The 21,134-nt window shown below is 46.2% G+C and overlaps 4 protein-coding genes across 4 annotated transcripts; 3 read left to right on the forward strand and 1 right to left on the reverse strand.

Annotated features, from left to right (window-relative positions):
• Positions 1-1,370: 1,370 nt before the first annotated feature.
• LOC103997325 (uncharacterized) lies at positions 1,371-9,118 on the reverse strand. The gene is made up of 3 exons (XM_065167438.1): positions 8,958-9,118; positions 5,312-8,869; positions 1,371-3,530 (listed from the first exon to the last, which is right to left on the reverse strand). The coding sequence occupies exons 2-3, from the start codon at positions 7,288-7,290 to the stop codon at positions 1,520-1,522; spliced, it is 3,990 nt and encodes a 1,329-aa protein (XP_065023510.1). The 5' UTR covers positions 7,291-8,869; positions 8,958-9,118; the 3' UTR covers positions 1,371-1,519.
• Positions 8,010-8,806, forward strand: LOC108951210 (L-type lectin-domain containing receptor kinase SIT2-like). Its single transcript, XM_065169064.1, has 2 exons — positions 8,010-8,138; positions 8,225-8,806. The coding sequence occupies exons 1-2, from the start codon at positions 8,010-8,012 to the stop codon at positions 8,804-8,806; spliced, it is 711 nt and encodes a 236-aa protein (XP_065025136.1).
• A 737-nt stretch (positions 9,119-9,855) lies between the features above and the next one.
• Positions 9,856-12,059, forward strand: LOC103997498 (L-type lectin-domain containing receptor kinase SIT2-like). Its single transcript, XM_018818051.2, has one exon. It carries the CDS (start codon positions 9,939-9,941, stop codon positions 11,958-11,960), a length of 2,022 nt encoding a protein of 673 aa, XP_018673596.2. The 5' UTR covers positions 9,856-9,938; the 3' UTR covers positions 11,961-12,059.
• A 496-nt stretch (positions 12,060-12,555) lies between these two features.
• LOC108951208 (L-type lectin-domain containing receptor kinase SIT2) lies at positions 12,556-21,103 on the forward strand. The gene is made up of 2 exons (XM_018818050.2): positions 12,556-14,661; positions 19,269-21,103. The coding sequence occupies exons 1-2, from the start codon at positions 12,723-12,725 to the stop codon at positions 20,954-20,956; spliced, it is 3,627 nt and encodes a 1,208-aa protein (XP_018673595.2). The 5' UTR covers positions 12,556-12,722; the 3' UTR covers positions 20,957-21,103.
• The last annotated feature ends 31 nt before the right edge of the window (positions 21,104-21,134 follow it).

The following is a 21,134-nucleotide window of genomic DNA, read 5'->3' on the forward strand; positions in this document are numbered from 1 at the left end:
GTTCCTATCCTATTTATAGGATTAAGAGGGAGGATTTTCCTCAACAGAATAGAGGATTTTCCTCACAGAATAGATAATATTTCCTCATATAGTGGAAAAATCTTATCTTCTATCAGAGGTGTTGTTGTCGTGATCTATGATTCATGCAATTTGTAACTTAGTGTAGAACAAAACGAAAACCTCAATCGAGTCATGTATTTAATGGAAAGGCACGGAACTCACAGTTATTGATAAGCCTGACTTCATATAGAACTCGACTTGAAAGACGACAATCTACAAACGAGGTTCGTCTGCTATCCATAAATTAATCAAAGACACGTTCCACGTCTTGCGCCGACAGCAGATCATGTCCTCAGCGGCCACATTCTATTCGACCCTTTGCAGCATTTCGGACATGGTTCCGGCTGTTTTTCCACCAGCGATCAGAACAAGCGGGTGGACCTCACGCCTATCATGAATGTCTGGGTCACTAACGAGGGACGGAGGTCCGGTGATCAAGAGGGGTTTCAAGTGGTCATACCACTCTCAAATATTTGTATGATTCGGGTCTGATTGGTTAACTGGTCTATCAACTTCGTTTAATCTAAATCACTGATCAAAATGTTTAAGCTGAAGTTGTTTGTATTACACTCATCAGACTCTTATAAGTCAATCTTAATCTTGCCCACTTCCGATGTGGGACTAATCAGGGGTGTTACAATTTGAACGAAGTCTGCGGTGTGTTTCGTTGGATCGGAGTTGACATTAAAGATCTCCAATGCTGAGGGGCGGTCGAGTGCAAAAATTCTCTCTGTACATCGTTCAGGCATTGGCTCACGGTCTAGAATTACATTTTGAGTGAATCCTCCATGAAGTCAGCTAACTGCATCCCCGACTTGGGCATTATCACCCTGCGACACGATGGGGTGTTGAGTTTCATCGTTGAGGATATTTGTCCTTGGCGAGCCACCTCAGTTTGGCAAAGGCATTCTGGGGGCACGAGGATCTCATCGGGGACACCCTTAGAGGCGAGGGGCGAGCGAGGGTCAGATTGCTGGCCGTAATGCCAGGGCTGTCTGCTGCATCAAGGAAGGAGAGAGGTGATCGCCTGCATAACACCGGAAGTGTATGGACTTATGGGTGATTGAGTGTCCGAAGTCACTCGAGGGATTTCTTTCAGACACGCAAACTGCTTTTGCCTCAGCTCGGCAGACTACGCTGAAGAATAGCGACGGCAGGCGAAGGCAGCACCCACTGGTCAATGGCATGGCAAGAATAGAAGCGACGTTCGCATGGGATTCCAACCTATCAACGAAATCGATGGATGTCTTGTTATTCTCATCCTGTATTATTATCTTTTTACTGCATTCAAAACTAACTATATGCTCCTTCTTTATAGGTTGACGGTGGTCCAAATGGGCCCAAACCGACTATTGATATTGCATTTACACATCATGTGCTTACGATTCCAATATCATTACATCAATTACAATCTTGAAACCATCTTTGCATCCATTCCAATCTGTTCATGGACACTCGGTCATCGACCTCCAGAAAGCACAGATGCAGTAGCCACCGAGGAGGAAGGACACGACATGATATGGTCATCGAAACCTTCCTTGTGAAGCAGCGCGAGAAGGCTGAAGTTGAGGTACGCGGGCGACAGCTCCGGGAGTGGCGCATGGCCTTCCAAGTACCGCACGACTTGGCGCATGCTGGGCCGCGCTGTGGGCAGAGGATGCGAGCACAGCAGTCCAAGCTTCAGAACCAGCTCCACCTCCTCCACCGCGTACTCTTCCCCCAGCCTTGGATCCCTCGTCTCCAGTATCGATCCCTTCCGCCATTTCTCCACCACCCAATCCAGTAGAACCAGCTGCTCCTCGTGCGCCGTCGGGTCCACCGGCCTCCTGCCGCAAGCAACCTCCAGAAGGAATGTCCCGAACGCAAACACGTCGGTGATGGTGGTCGCCTTGCCGGTTCGAGCAAGCTCGGGAGCAAGATAACCCATGGTTCCCACGACATGAGTGGTCTGTGGATCCGTTCCATGATCGTACAACCTTGCTAGGCCAAAGTCGCCCAACCTTCCATTCAATTCATTATCGAGCAACACATTACTCGCCTTAATGTCTCTGTGGATGACGACTTGCTCCCAGTCTTCGTGAAGATATAATAGACCTGAAGCCACGCCTTTGATGATCCGAAATCGGGTCGCCCAATCCAGAGTAGGCTTAGCTTGATCATGTAGGAACTTTTCGAGGCTGCCATTGGGCATATAATCATACACCAACAGAAGCTCTCCTTGGCGTCGGCAGTAGCCCAGCAATTGGACGAGGTTTCGGTGGCGGAGGCGACCGAGGCTGACGATCTCCGCAATGAACTCTCTCATACCCTGTCTTGATCCATGGGACACTCTTTTAATTGCAACCTCCGATCTAGAAGACGGTAGCACACCCTTGTACACTCTCCCGAACCCGCCCCTTCCGAGAAGCTCTGTGTCCCTGAAACCCTTGGCAGCCTTGAACAAATCCTTGTAGGAGAACCGATGAGGCCCGTACTCAAGCTCCCAGTCATCCAGGAGCTCTGAATACTTGGTCCTCCGTCTCAGGATGAACACGACAATCCCTACGACGGTTAAAACAAGCGTAGCTGACGCCATGGGCAGCCCGATGCGCGAAACCTTAAACTTGTGATTTGATTTCGCACGAGGAAGAGAAGGCAGCAGGGAAGGGTCGAGCGCTTGGGCTACGCCATTCATCTTAAAGCTCCAACCAAGGACGTAGTGAGATGTTAGGAAAGAACCAGTGGAGGAGGAGAATCCAACATACATGAGATCCAATAACACGCTTGAAAGATTGATGACCGCAGATAAGAGAGGCCTATGGGGTTTAGCCATCGGGATTGGAGCTAAGGTAACATTAAGTAGCATATCTGGAGCATGGTAGTCTATCCAAACTTGCATGGCTTGGCCACTTCCAAGGCTTAATCTTTCGAACGAACCAGTGTAGTCATCATAGTAACCAGCGGTGTGGGACTTGTTAGATATCAAGCTGTTGACATCGATCCCGACATGATTGTCATCGATGTCTTGGAATTGAGGACTAAGGATTGTGTCAAGCTCAATCGCAAAGACATGATTGCTCGAGTTATAAGCATTGCTGCTCTGGTTGAAGAGGCCTAAGAACTGACTTCCTAAGGCTTTGGAGAAGTCCTTGGTGTGTGAAATCACGAAGGCCATGCCATTGCCACTGAGATCTGTGTAGTCTGAGATGAATCCGAAAGCAAAAGTGGTGGAGAAGGAGACGACTGTACCATTAGACAGGTCTCTGAAGCGAAGTGGGGATGCGTGGAAGGCGTGGCCCTTCGTGTCCAATGTCTCGTCGGTGATCATCAGAAGACCATTGGAAGTGATCGATGCGACCCCGTCGAGAGTAAGATTAGCTCCTCCAAATCCATTGAAGATGAAATCATCACCATCATCACGTCCACTGGAAGAGGCTGCAAGACTCAATCTCCGGTGGAGGAGGAGGAGGAGGAGGAGAAGGCAGACCAAAGCCTTGAGGAACATTGCAGTCTTGCAGGATTCAGAACAATTTCACAGGATAAAGTAGATTTCGACTCTGTTGCACTCCAGTAAGTGATATATTTTTAATGAACAGAGAAGAGCGAAGAGAGATGTTGGCTTTGGTGTCTGTGGTTTGCATATATAGAAGCATGCAGCAATTCAAGATCAATACTTTGGGGTGCTTATTACCTGTTATCACAATTTCTCATCACCACAAATTCTTGACATCGAGAGATTCAAGGTTACATTTCCAGCTTGACTAATCTCTCCTCTGTAACTCTCGAACCTTTCATATCACATCGATTAGTGTTAGAATTGATCTATGTCACCGAGTTCATTTGATCTGCCTCACTTCCTGAAAGTCATTACGTCTAGACTAGTACCGAAGGTATCCGATGAAGTCACTTCGAGTTCAAGTTAGTAAGAGGTTTATTCAACGATGTGAAAGTACAGTTTTTGATCTCGAACTATACCTAACAGCCTTGTTTATTTGTTTAGAATGTTCATTTTTTTTTGCATCCAGGACTTAAAAAGTCGGGCAATGTCTTCTATTACCATTACTCTGACACAGACAAAATTGACTGGTTTGACAAATATCATACCATGTGTTTCTTCTTTCACCAAAAGTCTGACACAGGGGCAAGATTTATTATTAGAAACAAGAGGTTCATATTCTTCCTAAATACTTTTCTTACCTTTGAGTTCCTTCATGGAAAGGGCAAGGGACTTGGAATTGAATGCGATGACTTTAAGTGTTTCTTGATAAACCCTCCACGGGGAACACATCAGAGAAAAAAGATCAGAAAAATGACATGATAAAACAAATAACTTGTCGCACTCTCTCCTTAACTTTCTCGAGTCACTGATGAGAAGACAGAGCGAAGTGTGGAACATCAGTGTGGTTCATTACTTTTTTAATAGTATCATGGAAAAATTGTCAAAGACTGTCTTTATCATGTAGCTTCGTGGTCAAAGAGTCAACACAGTTTTGTCCAGGGTGTGTAAGCTAGGTCGTCAAACGTGACTTTTCGACTAGAGCAAGTTGGGTCGATTCGAGAGAGATCAGGTTGAGGTGCATTTTGCAGTGTCATGTCCTTTCGCGCCGATCTCCAGGCTCCTACACACAAGTCAAGATCGAGAGTAGATTTTTCGACTCTGACTCTTTTGAAACTTAATTTTATACCTATAATCGAAGATCGTCGTACGTAATTAGTCAATGGGTGCTTTCATTCAAGCGTTCAGTCCATATGCCCTGCACAAGTGCTAATCAACCTGCTCGATCATGACAGATTTACTTGACCCTTGGTGTTAGAAAAAAATATTATTAATATCTATATTTGAACTTTCTCAACCTACACTGCTCTCTACAATGAACAATAGCAAGAATCCGATAAAACAAGACCCATCAATCATGGCCTAGCAGAAAAGATCCATTTGCATACACTGGCTCAATAAGTTACACATGTTCGAGTCATAATATATATATATATATATATATATATATATATAACAAAAAAATGAAAAAAATTCAATTAAGAAGTCAGAAATGGACACTCCAGAAAATTGAAGCACACAAAATAAATTGGCTAAACAAATATCATCTATAAGATATCACTTTACTATGATGCTAATATTAATCTAAAGTCGATAATTGCGTCGACTAACAAAAGGAACGGAAGAGATGGAGACGACTGTCATCGTGTAATGCTTCCCATCTGCAATTACCAAGCTCCAGAAATGGCCGCCGACGAAGTGGCCATCGACGAAGGATACGACATGATGTCATCATCGAAGCCTTCATTGTGAAGCATTGCAAGAACGCTGAAGCTGAGGTACGTCGGCGACAGTTCCGGAAGTGCTGCTTCGCCCTCCAAGAACTCCACCACTTGCCGCATGCTCGGCCTGCCTGCCGGCAGCGGATGCGAGCACAGCAAGCCAAGCTTCAAAACCAACTCCACCTCCTCCACCACGCACTCATCTCCCAGCCTCGGATCTCTCGTCGCAAGAATCGATCCCTTCCGCCAATTCTCCACCACCCAATCCAACAAAATCTGCTCTTCCCCGGACGCGACCGAGTCCACCGGTCGCCTCCCGCAAGCAACCTCCAAGAGGAAGACCCCGAACGCAAAGACGTCGGTGATGGTGGTCGCCTTGCCTGTTCGAACAAGCTCGGGAGCAAGATAACCCATGGTTCCGACGATGTGGGTGGTGTGTGGATCGGTTCCATGATCATATAACCTTGCCAGCCCAAAGTCACCCAACCTTCCGTTCATTTCATGGTCGAGCAGCACATTGCTCGCCTTGATATCTCTGTGAACTACGACTTGCTCCCAGTCCTCATGTAAATACAGAAGGCCTGATGCCACGCCTTTGACGATACCAAACCGCGTTGCCCAATCCAGAGTAGGCTTCTCTTTGTCATACAAGAACTTATCGAGGCTCCCATTGGGCATGTAATCATACACCAACAGCAGCTCCACTTTGCGCCGGCAATAGCCCAACAACTGAACAAGGTTGCGGTGGCGGAGGCGACCGAGGCTGACGATCTCTGCTATGAACTCCCTCATGCCCTGTCTTGATTCGTGAGACACTTTCTTCACCGCAATCTCTGATTTAGAAGTCTGTAGCACCCCCTTGTAGACCTTTCCGAATCCGCCTATTCCTAGCAGCTCCTTATCTTTAAAACCCTTGGTAGCGATGAACAGATCTCTGTAGGAGAACCGATGAGGCCCATACTCAAGCTCCCAATCCTCGAGCACTTCTGCATACTCGATCCTCCACCTCACCATGAACACGATGATCCCTGCGATGATCACAGCAAGTCCAGCCGACGCCAAGGGCAGCACGATGTCCAAAACCTTTGACTTGCCATTTGACTTTGCCAGAGGAAGCGATGGCAGCAAGGAGTAGTCGAGAGGTTCAGCTACCCCATTCATCCTAAAGCTCCAACCAAGAACATAATGAGATGTTTTGAAAGAACCAGAGGAGGAGGCAAATCCAATATACATGGGATATGATAACAACACGCTTGAGAGATCAATGGTGGCAGACAACAGAGGTTTATGCGGCTTGGCCATTGGGATTGGAGCCATGGTCACGTTAAGCAGCATCTCATGGCCGTCATAGTCTATCCAAACTTGCATAGCTTTTTCACTTCTAAGGCTTAGATCTGTGAACGATCCAGTGTCGTTAGAGTAATAACCAGCAGCGTGGGATGCGTTGGATATCAGGCTGTTGATATCGATCCCGACATGGTTGTCATCAATATCCAGAAACTCGGGGTTATAGATCGTGTCGATCTCAATCGCGAGGACATGATTGTTCGAGTTACCGACGCTGCTTTGGTTGAAGAGGCCCAAGTACTGACTACCAAAGGCTCCAGAGAAGTCCTCGGTGGGAGAAACGAAGAAAGCCATCCCGTTCCCGCTAAGGTTGGTGTATGCTGAGATGAAGCCGAAGACAAAAGTGGTGGAGAAGGAGAAGATTGTACCGTTCGTCAGGTTCCGGAAACGAAGCGGGGTTGGGTAGAAGGCGTGGCCCTTCGACTGCGTTGACATGTTGGTGAGCATCAGCAGACCATCGGAGGTGACGTTGGCCACCCCATCGAAGGTAAGATTGAGGCATCCGAATCCGTTGAAGGTGAAGCTATCATTTCCACTGCTAGAGGCTGGAAGCTTTAGGTGGAAGAGGAGGAGGAGGCAGACCAAAGTCCTAAGAAACACCGCCGACAAGTTACAGAGCTTCTTCATGCTAGTTTTGGATTGACAGAGGAGGAGTGAGCTGCTGGCTTTGGTGTCTCACAGAAGAACAGATAATATCCCCCACTGATATATAGGCGCAAAGAGGTTGAAGGTTTCAACCAGTCCAAGATGACTAGATTTAGGTACTCTGTGAAATACCCAGCAAAAAAACATACTTAAAATCATCTTCTATTTCATCACATTGATTAAAGCTGGTAAACCTACATCATTCAACTTATAAATCTCATTTAATTCACTCAATTCTGATCATAAATCTCATTTCTATTGCAGAAGTCAAATAAATATTTGGGTCTTCTTTCACTTGGTCATCTGCAGGCAAAGCTTTGAATGGTGGGTGATGATCTGCGTGAAGAAGCTATCTGAACATATTTGAACTTTCTCACCCGACACAGCTATCTGCAATGAACAATAGTAATAAAGGAACTATTTGCATACACTTCCACTCTATCAATAAGTTACAGTTGTTCAAGTAAAAAGTCCACGATCATCACTGTTAGACGCATAGGGTTCGAATAGAGCTTTCGGAATGGAGTTATAATAGGGATTTCGATTTAGGATGGCGATATTAAATTGAACTTGCGTGACCCGATGCTTAAGCTGCTTCGGGTCCAAGTTTTCAGCATATCGGTCGTATCCGCCACCGGAATCTTGTTCAACTGCTCGGCTATTGCTGACGCAAGGAGGAGCTGCTGCTGGTGTACGATTACATGCCCAATGGCAGTCTCGATAAGTTTCTGTACGACCAAGAGAAGCCTCCTCTGGATTGGGCGACACGGTTTCGGGTCATCAAAGGCGTGGCATCAGGCGTTCTGTATCTACATGAAGACTGGGAGCAGGTTATAGTCCACAGAGACATCAAGGCGAGCAATGTGTTGCTCGACAGCGAATTGAATGGAAGACTGCGTGACTTCGGCCTAGCAAGGCTTATGACCATGGAACCGATCCAAAGACCACCCGCGTCGTCGGAACCATCGGTTATCTTGCTCCCGAGCTCGCTCGAACCGGCAAGGCGACCACCATCACCGACGTGTTTGCGTTCGGGGCATTCCTTCTGGAGGTTGCTTGCGGCAGGAGGCCGGTGGAGCGGATGGCGGCGGAGCAGTTGGTTCTATCGGATTGGGTGTTGGAGAACTGGAGGGAGGGGACGATACTGGCGACGAGGGATCCAAGGCTGGGGGAAGACTACGCGGTGGAGGAGGTGGAGCTGGTGTTGAAGCTTGGATTACTGTGCTCGCATCCACTTCCCACAGCAAGGCCGAGCATGCGCCAAGTCGTGCGCTACTTGGAGGGCCATGCACCGCTCGCCGAACTCTCGCCCACGTACCTCAGCTTCAGCGCTTTTGTGCAGGTTCACAACGAAGGTGCCGATGACCATATCACGTCGTATACTTCGTCGGTGGCTTCTGCATCGGTTATCTCCGGGGTCGATGACAGAGGAGGACATGGCTGTGTGTGTGTAGATTGCAAATGCTGTGCCGTGCCTGTAGATTCTTCTCATGTCTAACCTCCTGCAGAAACTGGAGTTGGAATCCGACTTGGCTCATCTTAGAGGTGTTGTTGTCGTGATCTATGATTCATGCAATTTGTAACTTAGTGTAGAACAAAACGAAAACCTCAATCGAGTCATGTATTTAATGGAAAGGCATGGAACTCACAGCTGTTGATACGCCTGACTTCATATAGAACTCGATTTGAAAGACGACAATCTGCAAACGAGGTTCGTCTGCTATCCATAAATTAATCAAAGACAGGTTCCACATCTCTCAAGACTTCCCTCTATCTTCTCATCAATGGCTTGAGAAAGTTAAGGAGAGAGTGCGACAAGTTATTTGTTTTATCATGTCATTTTTCTGATCTTTTTTCTCTGATGTGTTCCCCGTGGAGGGTTTATCAAGAAACACTTAAAGTCATCGCATTCAATTCCAAGTCTCTTGCCCTTTCCATGAAGGAACTCAAAGGTAAGAAAAGTATTTAGGAAGAATATGAACCTCTTGTTGTTTCTAATAATAAATCTTGCCCGTTTGTCACACTTTTGGTGAAAGAAGAAACACATGGTATGATATTAGTCAAACCAGTCAATTTTGTCTGTGTCAGAGTAATGGTAATAGAAGACATTGCCCGACTTATTAAGTCCTGGATGCAAAAAAAAATGAACATTCTAAACAAATAAACAAGGCTCTTAGGTATAGTTCGAGATCAAAAACTGTACTTTCACCTCGCAGAATAAACCTCTTACTAACTTGAACTCGAAGTGACTTCATCGGATACCTTCAGGAAGTGAGGCAGATCAAATGAACCCGGTGACATAGATGAATGATCAATTCTAACACTAATCGATGTGATATGAAAGGTTCGAGAGTTACACAGGAGGAGAGATTAGTCAAGCTGGAAATGTAACCTTGAATCTATCGATGTCAAGAAGTTGTGGTGATGAGAAATTGTGATAACAGGTAATAAGCACCCCAAAGTATTGATCTTGAATTGCTGCATGCTGCTATATATGCAAACCACAGACACCAAAGCCAACATCTCTCTTCGCTCTTCTCTGTTCATTAAAAATATATCACTCACTGGAGTGCAACAGAGTCGAAATCTACTTTATCCTGTGAAATTGTTCTGAATCCTGCAAGACTGCAATGTTCCTCAAGGCTTTGGTCTGCCTTCTCCTCTTCCTCCTCCTCCACAGGAGATCGAGTCTTGCAGCCTCTTCCAGTGGAAGTGATGATGGTGATGATTTCATCTTCAATGGATTCGGAGGAGCTAATCTTACTCTCGACGGGGTCGCATCGATCACTTCCACTGGTCTTCTGATGGTCACCGACGCGTCAATGGAGACGAAAGGCCACGCCTTCCACCCATCCCCACTTCGCTTCAGAGACATGTCTAATGGTACAGTCATCTCCTTCTCCACCACCTTTGCTTTCGGATTCATCTCAGACTACCCAGGTCTTAGTGGCCATGGCATGGCCTTCGTGATTGCACACACCAAGGACTTCTCCAAAGCCTTAGGAAGTCAGTTCTTAGGCCTTTTCAACCAGAGCAGCAAGGCTTACAGCTCAAGCAATCATGTCCTTGCGATTGAGCTTGACACAATCCTTAGTCCCGATTTCCAAGACATCGACAACAATCATGTCGGGATCGATATCAACACCTTGATATCCAACAAGTCCCACACCGCTGGTTACTATGATGACCACACTGGTTCGTTCGAAAGATTAAGCCTTAAAAGTGGCCAAGCCATGCAAGTTTGGATAGACTACCATGCTCGAGATATGCTACTTAATGTTACCTTAGCTCCAATCCCGATGGCCAAACCCCATAGGCCTCTCTTATCTGCGGTCATCGATCTTAAAAGCGTGTTATTGGATCTCATGTATGTTGGATTCTCCTCCTCCACTGGTCCTTGGCTAACATCTCATTACGTCCTTGGTTGGAGCTTTAAGATGAATGGCGTAGCCCAAGCTCTCGGCCTCTCCCTGCTGCCTTCTCTTCCTCGTGCGAAATCAAATCACAAGTTAAAGGTTTTGCGCATCGGGCTACCCTTGGCCTCAGCTACACTTGTTTTAATCATCGTGGGGATCGTCGTGTTCATCCTGAGACGGAGGACCAAGTATTCAGAGCTCCTGGAAGACTGGGAGCTCGAGTACGGGCCTCATCGGTTCTCCTACAAGGATTTGTTCAAGGCTGCCAAGGGTTTCAGGGACACGGAGCTTCTCGGAAGAGGCGGGTTCGGGAGAGTGTACAAGGGTGTGCTACCGTCTTCTAGATCGGAGGTTGCAATTAAAAGAGTGTCCCATGGATCAAGACAGGGTATGAGAGAGTTCGTTGCAGAAATCGTCAGCCTCGGTCGCCTCCGCCACCGAAACCTCGTCCAATTGCTGGGCTATTGCCGACGCCAAGGAGAGCTTCTGTTGGTGTATGATTATATGCCCAATGGCAGCCTCGAAAAGTTCCTACATGATCAAGCTAAGCCTACTCTGGATTGGGCGACCCGATTTCGGATCATCAAAGGCGTGGCTTCAGGTCTATTATATCTTCACGAAGACTGGGAGCAAGTCGTCATCCACAGAGACATTAAGGCGAGTAATGTGTTGCTCGATAATGAATTGAATGGAAGGTTGGGTGACTTTGGCTTAGCAAGGTTGTACGATCATGGAACGGATCCACAGACCACTCATGTCGTGGGAACCATGGGTTATCTTGCTCCCGAGCTTGCTCGAACCGGCAAGGCGACTGCCGTCACCGACGTGTTTGCGTTCGGGGCATTCCTTCTGGAGGTTGCTTGCGGCAGGAGGCCGGTGGACCCGACGGCGCACGAGGAGCAGCTGGTTCTACAGGATTGGGTGGTGGATATATGGCGGAAGGGATCGATACTGGAGACGAGGGATCCGAGGCTGGGAGAAGAGTACGCGGTGGAGGAGGTGGAGCTTGTTCTGAAGCTTGGACTGCTGTGCTCGCATCCGCTGCCCACAGCGCGGCCCAGCATGCGCCAAGTCGTGCGGTACTTGGAAGGCCATGCGCCACTCCCGGAGCTGTCGCCCGCGAACCTGAGCTTCAGCCTTCTCGCGCTGCTTCGCAAGGAAGGTTTCGATGACCATATCATGTCGTGTCCTTCCTCCTCGGTGGCTACTGCATCTATGCTTTCTGGAGGTCGATGACCGAGTGTCCATGAACAGATTGGAATTGTAATTGATGTAATGATATTGGAATCGTAAGCACGTAATGTGTAAATACAATATCAATAGTTGGTTTGGGCCCATTTGGACCACCGTCAACCTATAAAGAAGGAGCATATGGATAGTTTCGAATGCAGCAAAAAAATAAGAATACAGTATGAGAATAAGAAAGCATCCATCAATTTCGTTGATAGGTTGGAATCCCATGCGAACGCCGCTTCTATTCTTGCCATGCCATTGACCAGTGGGTGCTGCCTTCGCCTCCTGTCGCTGTTCTTCAGCGTAGTCAACCGAGCTGACGCAAAAGCAGTTTGCGTGTCGGAAAGAGGACTCTTCTTCAAACTTGTGGCATCAGGGTTTCAATTTGTTGCGTGGTCTTCCTTCCCTTGGTCGTCGTCTCCACTACCAATGGGGTCCCATCTGCACCATTCCATGTCCTCTCTGCGGAATACCCGCTGCGAAATTGACCCCTACTGTTGATCTTAGACTTGTCTATTATACTCCAATCCTGCCTAACTCTTTGTCTCACATTTAATGAAATAGAAGATGATGATGCTATTTATGCTTGTTGGGTTTATGAACCTTCCATCTCTGTGCTTAGACATCAATGGATAAGGAATGGCTGTGATCAGTGGATTGCCCACACGCTTTCACATGTGCGGACTGTGAGACACCAAAGCCTGCAACTCTCTCCTCCTCTGCCCATCAAAAACTAGAATCTGTTCCAGATTCTTGAAGACAGACATGTCAGCGGTGCTTCTCAGGTCCTCCGTCTGCCTTGTCCTCCTCCTCTTCCTCCACCGAAAGCTTGCCGCCTCAGCAAACGGAGGAGATAGCTTCACCTACAGTGGATTCAGGGGAGCCAATCTTACCCTCGATGGGGTGGCAGCCATCTCATCCGATGGTCTTCTTGTAGTCACCAACAAGACGACGCAGATAAAGGGCCATGCCTTCCATCCATCCCCTCTTCACTTCAGGAATCCATCAAATGGTACAATCTTCTCCTTCTCCACCACTTTTGTCTTCGGCTTCGTCTCGGAATTCACCAATCTTAGTGGGAACGGCATGGCTTTCCTTGTTTCTCCCACCATGGACTTCTCCAAAGCCTTGGGTAGTCAGTACTTAGGCCTCTTCAATCAGAGCAACAATGGTAACTCGACCAATCATGTGCTTGCGATTGAGCTTGACTCGATCTTTAACCCCGAATTCGCAGATATGAATGACAACCATGTCGGGATCGACATAAATGGCTTGAAATCCAACAAGTCCCAGTCTGCTGGTTACTATGCTGATGATTCTGGTCTGCTCAATACTTTAAGTCTTAGAAATTGTGAAGCCGTGCAGGTTTGGGTAGACTACGACGGCCAAACGAAGCTCATCAACGTTACCTTGGCTCCCGTCCCAATGGCCAAGCCACACAAACCTCTGTTGTCTGACACCATTGATCTTTCAAGCGTGTTATTAGATCCCATGTTTGTCGGCTTCTCCTCTTCCACTGGTCCTTTCCTGACGTCTCACTACGTTCTCGGATGGAGCTTCAAGATGAATGGAGTAGCTCCGGACCTTGACGACTCCCTGCTGCCTGTGCTTCCTTGTCCCAGATCTAAGGGTAAATCAGACGTTTTGGTCATTGTGCTGCCGTTGGCGTCGGCTGGACTCGTTCTAATCACCGTAGGGATCATTGTGCTTCTCGTGAGACGGAGGATTAAGTATGCAGAGCTCCTCGAGGATTGGGAGCTTGAGTACGGTCCTCATCGGTTCTCCTACAAAGATCTGTTCGAAGCTACCAAGGGTTTCAGAGACAAGGAGCTGCTCGGAATGGGCGGGTTCGGAAGGGTCTACAAGGGGGTGCTGCAGACTTCTAAGGTGGAAGTTGCGGTGAAGAGAGTGTCTCATGAATCGAGACAGGGCATGAGAGAGTTCATAGCAGAGGTTGTCAGCATCGGTCGCCTCCGCCACCGGAACCTTGTCCAGTTGCTGGGCTATTGCCGGCGCAAAGGGGAGCTCCTGTTGGTGTACGACTACATGCAAAATGGGAGCCTCGACAAGTTCCTGTATGACGAAGCCAAGCCTACTCTGGACTGGCCGACGCGCTTCCGGATCATCAAAGGCGTGGCATCAGGCCTTCTCTATCTACACGAAGACTGGGAGCAAGTCGTCATCCACAGAGACGTCAAGGCAAGCAATGTGCTGCTCGACCATGAACTGAACGGAAGGCTGGGCGACTTTGGCCTAGCAAGGTTGTATGATCACGGAACTGCTCCCAAGACCACTCGTGTCGTCGGAACCATGGGTTATCTTGCTCCCGAGCTGGCTCGAACCGGCAAGGCCACCACCATCACCGACGTGTTTGCGTTCGGGATCTTCGTCTTGGAGGTTGCTTGCGGAAGGCGGCCGGTGGACCCGATCACCTTCGGGGAGGAGCTCATTTTGTTGGATTGGGTGCTGGAGAATTGGCGGAAGGGATGCATACAGGAGACGAGTGATCCGAGGCTGGGAGAAGAATTCGTGGTGGAGGAGATGGAGCTGGTTTTGAAGCTTGGATTGCTGTGCTCGCATCCGCTGCCGGCGGGCAGGCCGAGCATGCGCCAAGTTGTGGAGTACTTGGAGGGCAATGCGCCACTCCCAGAGTTGTCGCCGACGTACCTCAGCTTCAGCGTTCTTGCGATGCTTCACAACGAAGGCTTCGACGACTACATCATGTCCTATCCTTCGTCGGTGGCCACTGCAACTTCTATTTCCGGAGGTTTTCAGAAGCAGATGGGAAGCATCGCTTTATGAGACGTCTCCCTCTCTTCTGTTCCTTCCTTTCCACATAGCGACTGTTCTCTTTGCATCGATACGAATCTACCAGGAGTCAGATAAACTTGATTAACATGATATTTTGATCCAAAGTATACATGATGGGTTCATTTTCTGTGTTAAATTCTTCTGGAGCACCCATTTTTGGCTCACTGAATTGTAACTCTCTGCATTGCTTGCTGTTCTTCCACTCCACAATATTTTGCATCCTGTAGTAGGAAAAATATACCTGTGAGAGTTGCCTGCTCTTAGTTACGGACGAACACTGCTCAAGAACTGAATGATGCAGATCAAGACATGTTCTTATTTTCTGGACAAATATAGAGAATCTGCAATCATGGAACATAGCAAAACAGACCTCCAAATCAACCTGATCAGATACTCCACCACATAAGTCCATCCAATCCACACCTCACTCTCATGTGATGTGCATTGGATCAAAGTTAGAATACAATTGAAGGCAACTGCAGAAGCCTGGGACACACACAACTTCTTCAAATGATTAAGACATTTAGTGGAACCTAACATCAGCTATTTCTCCTGAGCACACAGAGACAAATCAATCTCAGAAAACACAATCAATGACAAGGAGAGGATTATGATACATAGAGGAAAATATGACATGATATAAGACACTAAGAGAAGGATAGATTTGTGCTTGTAGCAGTTAAACTTGTCATCCACTTCATTTTTTCTTCAGGTTCACCCTCTGAATAAACTTGTCATCCATTTGCTGTAATCTAGAAACCTGTTTAAAGTCAACACGTCCTATTCCAAGTATCCTACCCTCGTGATGAGGGAACTCAAAAGGTTCGGTAAGAAAAGGAAAGATGATGAATCCTATGTCAAGCCTGTTGTTCTCAATATGAACAGAAAGTGTCATCCATCAGATCGAATGACATGAATCCAAAACAATGGTTCATGTGACTTGTACCTTAAGTCTCCTCGTTGACTTGGGTGGGACACAACCATGGCCTCTGTTTTCTCACCTTGCTGGCTAAGTTTTACCATGGCTAATGGTATCGGAAACCTTTATGTGAGAGGCTAAGAATTAGCTCCTTACAATTGAGTGATGAACAAGGAGGTGGTCATTATCATGTGTTCCATGTCAGGACGCTGTTGGTGGCTCATGCCTTGTCTTGTCATTGATAGATTTATAGGTTTTAGGTGTGAAAGATCTTTATCTTTTGTTTTTTGGGTCCTCTTTCCAATGGTCCTCTGCAGACAAAACTCTGCATGGTATGACCCCCATGTCACAGACTTTTGGGAAGAAGAGATCGATGCAAACTAAGACATGTTCTTGTATTCTTGTGAAACTGTCTTAGCACTATAGTAATGGCTTCACATTGCTCTGATTACACTCACAAAGTGTTTGTTCTCTGCAGAGAACTTTTGCCCAGTCAAAGAATCATAGAATATGTTTGGTTCATCCAGAAGAAAGATCCATCTCTTCACTTCCTGCATTAACTTTCCTTGTAATTGTTAAATTGAAGCTGGAAGTGTTTTTGGATCATCTCCATCACCATTTAGTGGGTAACATCATGGTATTACTCCCAGTCATTTCCAATATCCATAATCTTAATAACTTCATCAAGTGAAATTAAATGTACCAGTGATATTTACACTAGTTAGAAACACTTCTCAGTAAGTAGAACATTTTTTATGCTGGAAGAAATTACATCAGATAACAACATGAGGAGAATGTAATATATGGACTTGGGGGGTGAGGATTGGTGGTATAGAAGCTTCCTTTGGCTCAAAAATTCAAGCTTTTTTTGTTGAAATGACTGCTGACAGGAGGAAGAAATTGGGTATTATGTCCTGAGTCCATTGAACACTTTTGTTCTTCCAATCAGCTTTCTCAACTAGATTGTGGGATATCCATGAGTCTAAATTGGCCATCAATTTTGCTTTTGCTTGGAGGAGTCAATAGTGAAGAACATTTGGTTGAAGGAGAGGAATGCTGACCCCACTATCTTGCAAGCTATGAAAGCTACAATTTAGTGGGTCTAGAAGACACAAACTGACAAATCGTTCACTCTAGCAAATAATTTGGCTTGACTTCCTTGTTCTAAGGAAACTAGGAGAAGTCTCAGTAGAGATGGTGTGAACTAAATAAAGATGGATCATATGATGGATGATATAATAGGAGAATGATTTGTATTTGTTGGATATCATGTCTCATTGGTGTCAATTTCAAACAAAACAGACCTCTATATATATCAACCATGAGTCCCTGATCAGATCCTCCACCACATAGTCCAATCCACACATCACCTGCCCCATTGTATATCTCTCCATTATGTGATGTCAAATGGATAAAAGTTAGAATCTAACTAAGGCAAATGCATCAGCATGAGACAAACATAACCATTTCAAATGACTAAGATAATTGGTCAAACTTGACAGCCTCAAGGCAATCTTAGAGAAAAAGGATCAATGACAGGGAGAGAATTATTATACATAGAGAAGAAGTCAAACCAAGAAAATAATAATAATAAATTGTATTTGTTACTTGATTTGTCATCTCACCTACTGAATACAAATTGAGTTTTTGGCTGAATTCCCTGTGGAGATATTATCTAGAGGGAATTGTTCCAAGTCAATACATCCAATGCCACATCTCCTGCCCTCGTGATGAAGGAACCCAAAAGACTTGATGAGAAAAGGAAGAAAGATGGAGAATCCACAGCCAAGCCTTTTGTTTTAAATATGAACAGCAAGTGTAACCTATCAAATCAAAAGATCGGAGTCCATAAAAACAGGTCCCTGTGACTTAGTACCTTAAGTCACCTCGTTGACTTGGGTGGGACACAACCATGGCCTCTATTTTTCTATCCAGTCGGCTAAGTTTTAATCTGATCAATGGTATTCAGAATCTTTACGTTGTTGATAGGGTAATAAAATATTTAACTTCAAATTAATAATAATATATTTATCTAATATTTATACATTTATTTTAATTTTTATCCATTTGATGTCCTCATCAAGTGGATACGACCCTAACATGTAAATTAATAATAATATATCTATCAAATTCTTATAAATCTATCTTAAATTTTATCTCTTTTAACGGGAAAAAAAATTACAAATCATGTATTTCTCAAAAAAAAAATATAATTCAAAGATTACTATTGTCGTGATAGGAAAACTATATTTGACTAATCATCCAATACATCATCACCGAGTAGCACCTAAAGAGGACAAAAAGATAAAACTTCCATCTCGAATTAGAAAGATAATCGTAAACTTTCTTTTCATTATTTATGACGACAATCATAAGATTTTTTCTCATCATTTATAGCAAGAGAGACAATCTTAAACTTCTTTCATACCTTTAAAGATTGATATAAAAGCTCATTTTAAATTAAAAAAAGAAAAAAAATTATTACTCTCATCTACACTTAGCGTCGGAGGAACTAGGTCGTGAAATCTCTTTTGATCTCATCTTAGTGCAAATGACACTAGAGAAACTCGACGTTTACACCTAAAAAAATACCTCAGATGATCTTTCATATACGGATCTAGATCTTATCAAGTTGACTAAAGATGTTAATAATATTTTTTTCCTAACAGGTGAAATATAACTTATAAAGGGATTGAAATTCTATGTGAACACTTCCACCGACTTCTTTATAGTTTATTTTCTTTCAAATTTAACTCGATTGTTTTCAAAAATAAATTTTCTGTCTTTATATTTTTTGTGAAAATAACGGAGTAACCATGTAGATATTCTAAATCTAACCATTTTTTAATGAGAAAATTGACCCTTCTTTTTTTACTTAACAATGCATTTTGTTTCCAGTAAAAAATAAAAATATAAATAAATCATCAAGTTAAATGAAGCAGGTTAGGAGAGAGAAGGGTCAACTGGTGCTCTTAATACCTCAATGGAATAATGGTGATAAAAAAGGCTCTAAGCTCCAATCATGGCATTACACATAGAGCCCACAGAGTCAAAGACATGTCTGAAACGCCAAAGCCGCCAGCCAACAGCCCTCTCCTCTCTCTCTCTCTCTCTCTCTCTCTCTCTCTCTCTCTCTCTCTCCACCCATTAGTCCCAAATATAGTCTGCTGGCTCGATCTGAGTGGGGATAAGCTTGTAAAAGAAGAAGCTTATTCCCTCACCACCCACGCAATCCTGCAACGGAGTTTTGCCACTAATGTCTCCCAAGATTTTGATCTGCCTCCTCCTCCTCCTCCTCCACCAAAGTCTTGCAGCCTCTGCCAGCAGCGGAAATGATGATTTCCTCTTCAATGGATTCAGAGGAGCCAACTTTACCCTCGACGGGATCGCAGCGATCACTTCCGACGGTCTTCTGATGCTCACCGACAAAACGATGGAGATCAAGGGCCATGCCTTCCAACCATCTCCGCTTCGGTTCAGAGACGTCGCTAATGGTACGGCCTTCTCCTTCTCCACCACGTTTGTCTTTGGCTTCCTTTCAGACTACACCAATCTCAGTGGCCATGGAATCACCTTCATAGTTTCTCGCACCAAGAACTTCTCCCAAGCCTTAGGTAGCCAGTATTTAGGCCTCTTCAATATGAGCAACAATGGCAACTCCACCAACCATGTCCTTGCCATCGAGCTCGACACGATCCGTAACCCCGAATTCCATGACATCGATAACAATCATGTCGGCATCGATATCAACAGCTTGACATCTAATCAGTCCTACACTGCTGGTTATTATCCCAATGACACTGATTCGTTCCAAAATCTAAGCCTCAGTAGCGGCCGAGCCATGCAACTTTGGGTAGACTATGACAGCGGAAAGATGCTGCTCGATGTTACCTTGGCTCCAGTCCCAGTGGCCAAACCCCGTAAACCTCTCCTGTCTGCTCCCGTTGATCTCTCAAGCGTGTTCTCGGACACCATGTACGTCGGATTCTCCTCATCCACAGGTCCTTTCCTAACATCTCATTACGTTCTCGGTTGGAGCTTTAAGATGAATGGAGTAGCTCGAGCTCTCGACTACTCGCTGCTGCCTTCACTCCCTCGCACGAAGTCAGATCGCAGATCGAAGGCTTTGCGTATCGGGCTGCCCTTGGCGTCAGCTGCACTTGTTGCGATCGTTGTAGGGATCATCGTGTTATACGTGAGATGGAGGATCAAGTATGCCGAGCTACTGGAAGACTGGGAGGTCGAGTACGGACCTCACCGGTTCTCCTACAGAGATTTGTTCAACGCTACCAAGGGCTTCCACGATAAGGAGTTGCTCGGGATCGGCGGGTTCGGGAGAGTCTACAGGGGCGTGCTACCGTCTTCTAGATCGGAGATTGCGGTGAAAAGAGTGTCCCATGGATCGAGACAGGGTATGAGAGAGTTCATAGCGGAGATAGTCAGCATCGGCCGCCTCCGCCACAGGAACCTTGTCCAGTTGTTGGGCTACTGCCGGCGCAAAGGGGAGCTGCTGTTGGTGTACGATTACATGCCCAATGGCAGCCTCGACAACTTTCTGTATGACCAAGACAAGCCTACTCTGGATTGGGCGACACGGTTTCGGATCATCAAAGGGGTGGCATCGGGCCTTCTGTATCTACACGAGGACTGGGAGCAAGTCGTGATCCACAGAGACATCAAGGCGAGCAATGTGCTGCTCGACCATGAATGGAACGGAAGACTGGGTGACTTCGGCCTAGCAAGACTATACGATCATGGAACTGATCCACTGACCACCCATGTGGTCGGAACCACGGGTTATCTTGCTCCCGAGCTCGCCCGAAACGGCAAGGCGACCACCGTCACCGACGTGTTTGCGTTCGGGGCATTCGTTCTCGAGGTCGCTTGCGGGAGGAGGCCGGTGGAGACGATGGCGGACGAGGAGCAGTTCGTGCTGTTGGACTGGGTGGTGGAGAACTGGCGGAAGGGATCGATACTGGACACGAGGGATGCAAGGCTGGGAGAGGAGTACGTGGCGGAGGAGGTGGAGCTGGCTCTGAAGCTTGGGTTGCTGTGCTCGCATCCGCTGCCCGCAGCCCGGCCGAGCATGCGGCAAGTGGTGCGGTTCTTGGAGGGCGACGCGCCGCTTCCGGAACTGTCGCCCACGTACCTCAGCTTCAGCGTTCTTGGGCTGCCTCACAATGAAGGTTTCGATGATCATATTGTGTCGTACCCTTCGTCGTCGGTGGCCACTGCCTCAGTTGTTTCTGGAATTTCCGGAGGTCGATGACAGAGAGATTGTAAATGATGTGCTGAGGGCTTCCGTCTCTTTTGTTCATTTTGTCATAGCTTTATCGCATCATCTTATTTTCTTCCCTGCTTCATTTGTTGTGGATTTCCTTTGATGTAATCAGAGAGGCAGCTGAATCTTGAATCAGATCCAATTCATTCAAATGTAGAAACTCGAG

The sequence above is a fragment of the Musa acuminata genome, chromosome BXJ3-9, assembly GCF_036884655.1.
Source record: "Musa acuminata AAA Group cultivar baxijiao chromosome BXJ3-9, Cavendish_Baxijiao_AAA, whole genome shotgun sequence".
NCBI lineage: Eukaryota > Viridiplantae > Streptophyta > Magnoliopsida > Zingiberales > Musaceae > Musa > Musa acuminata.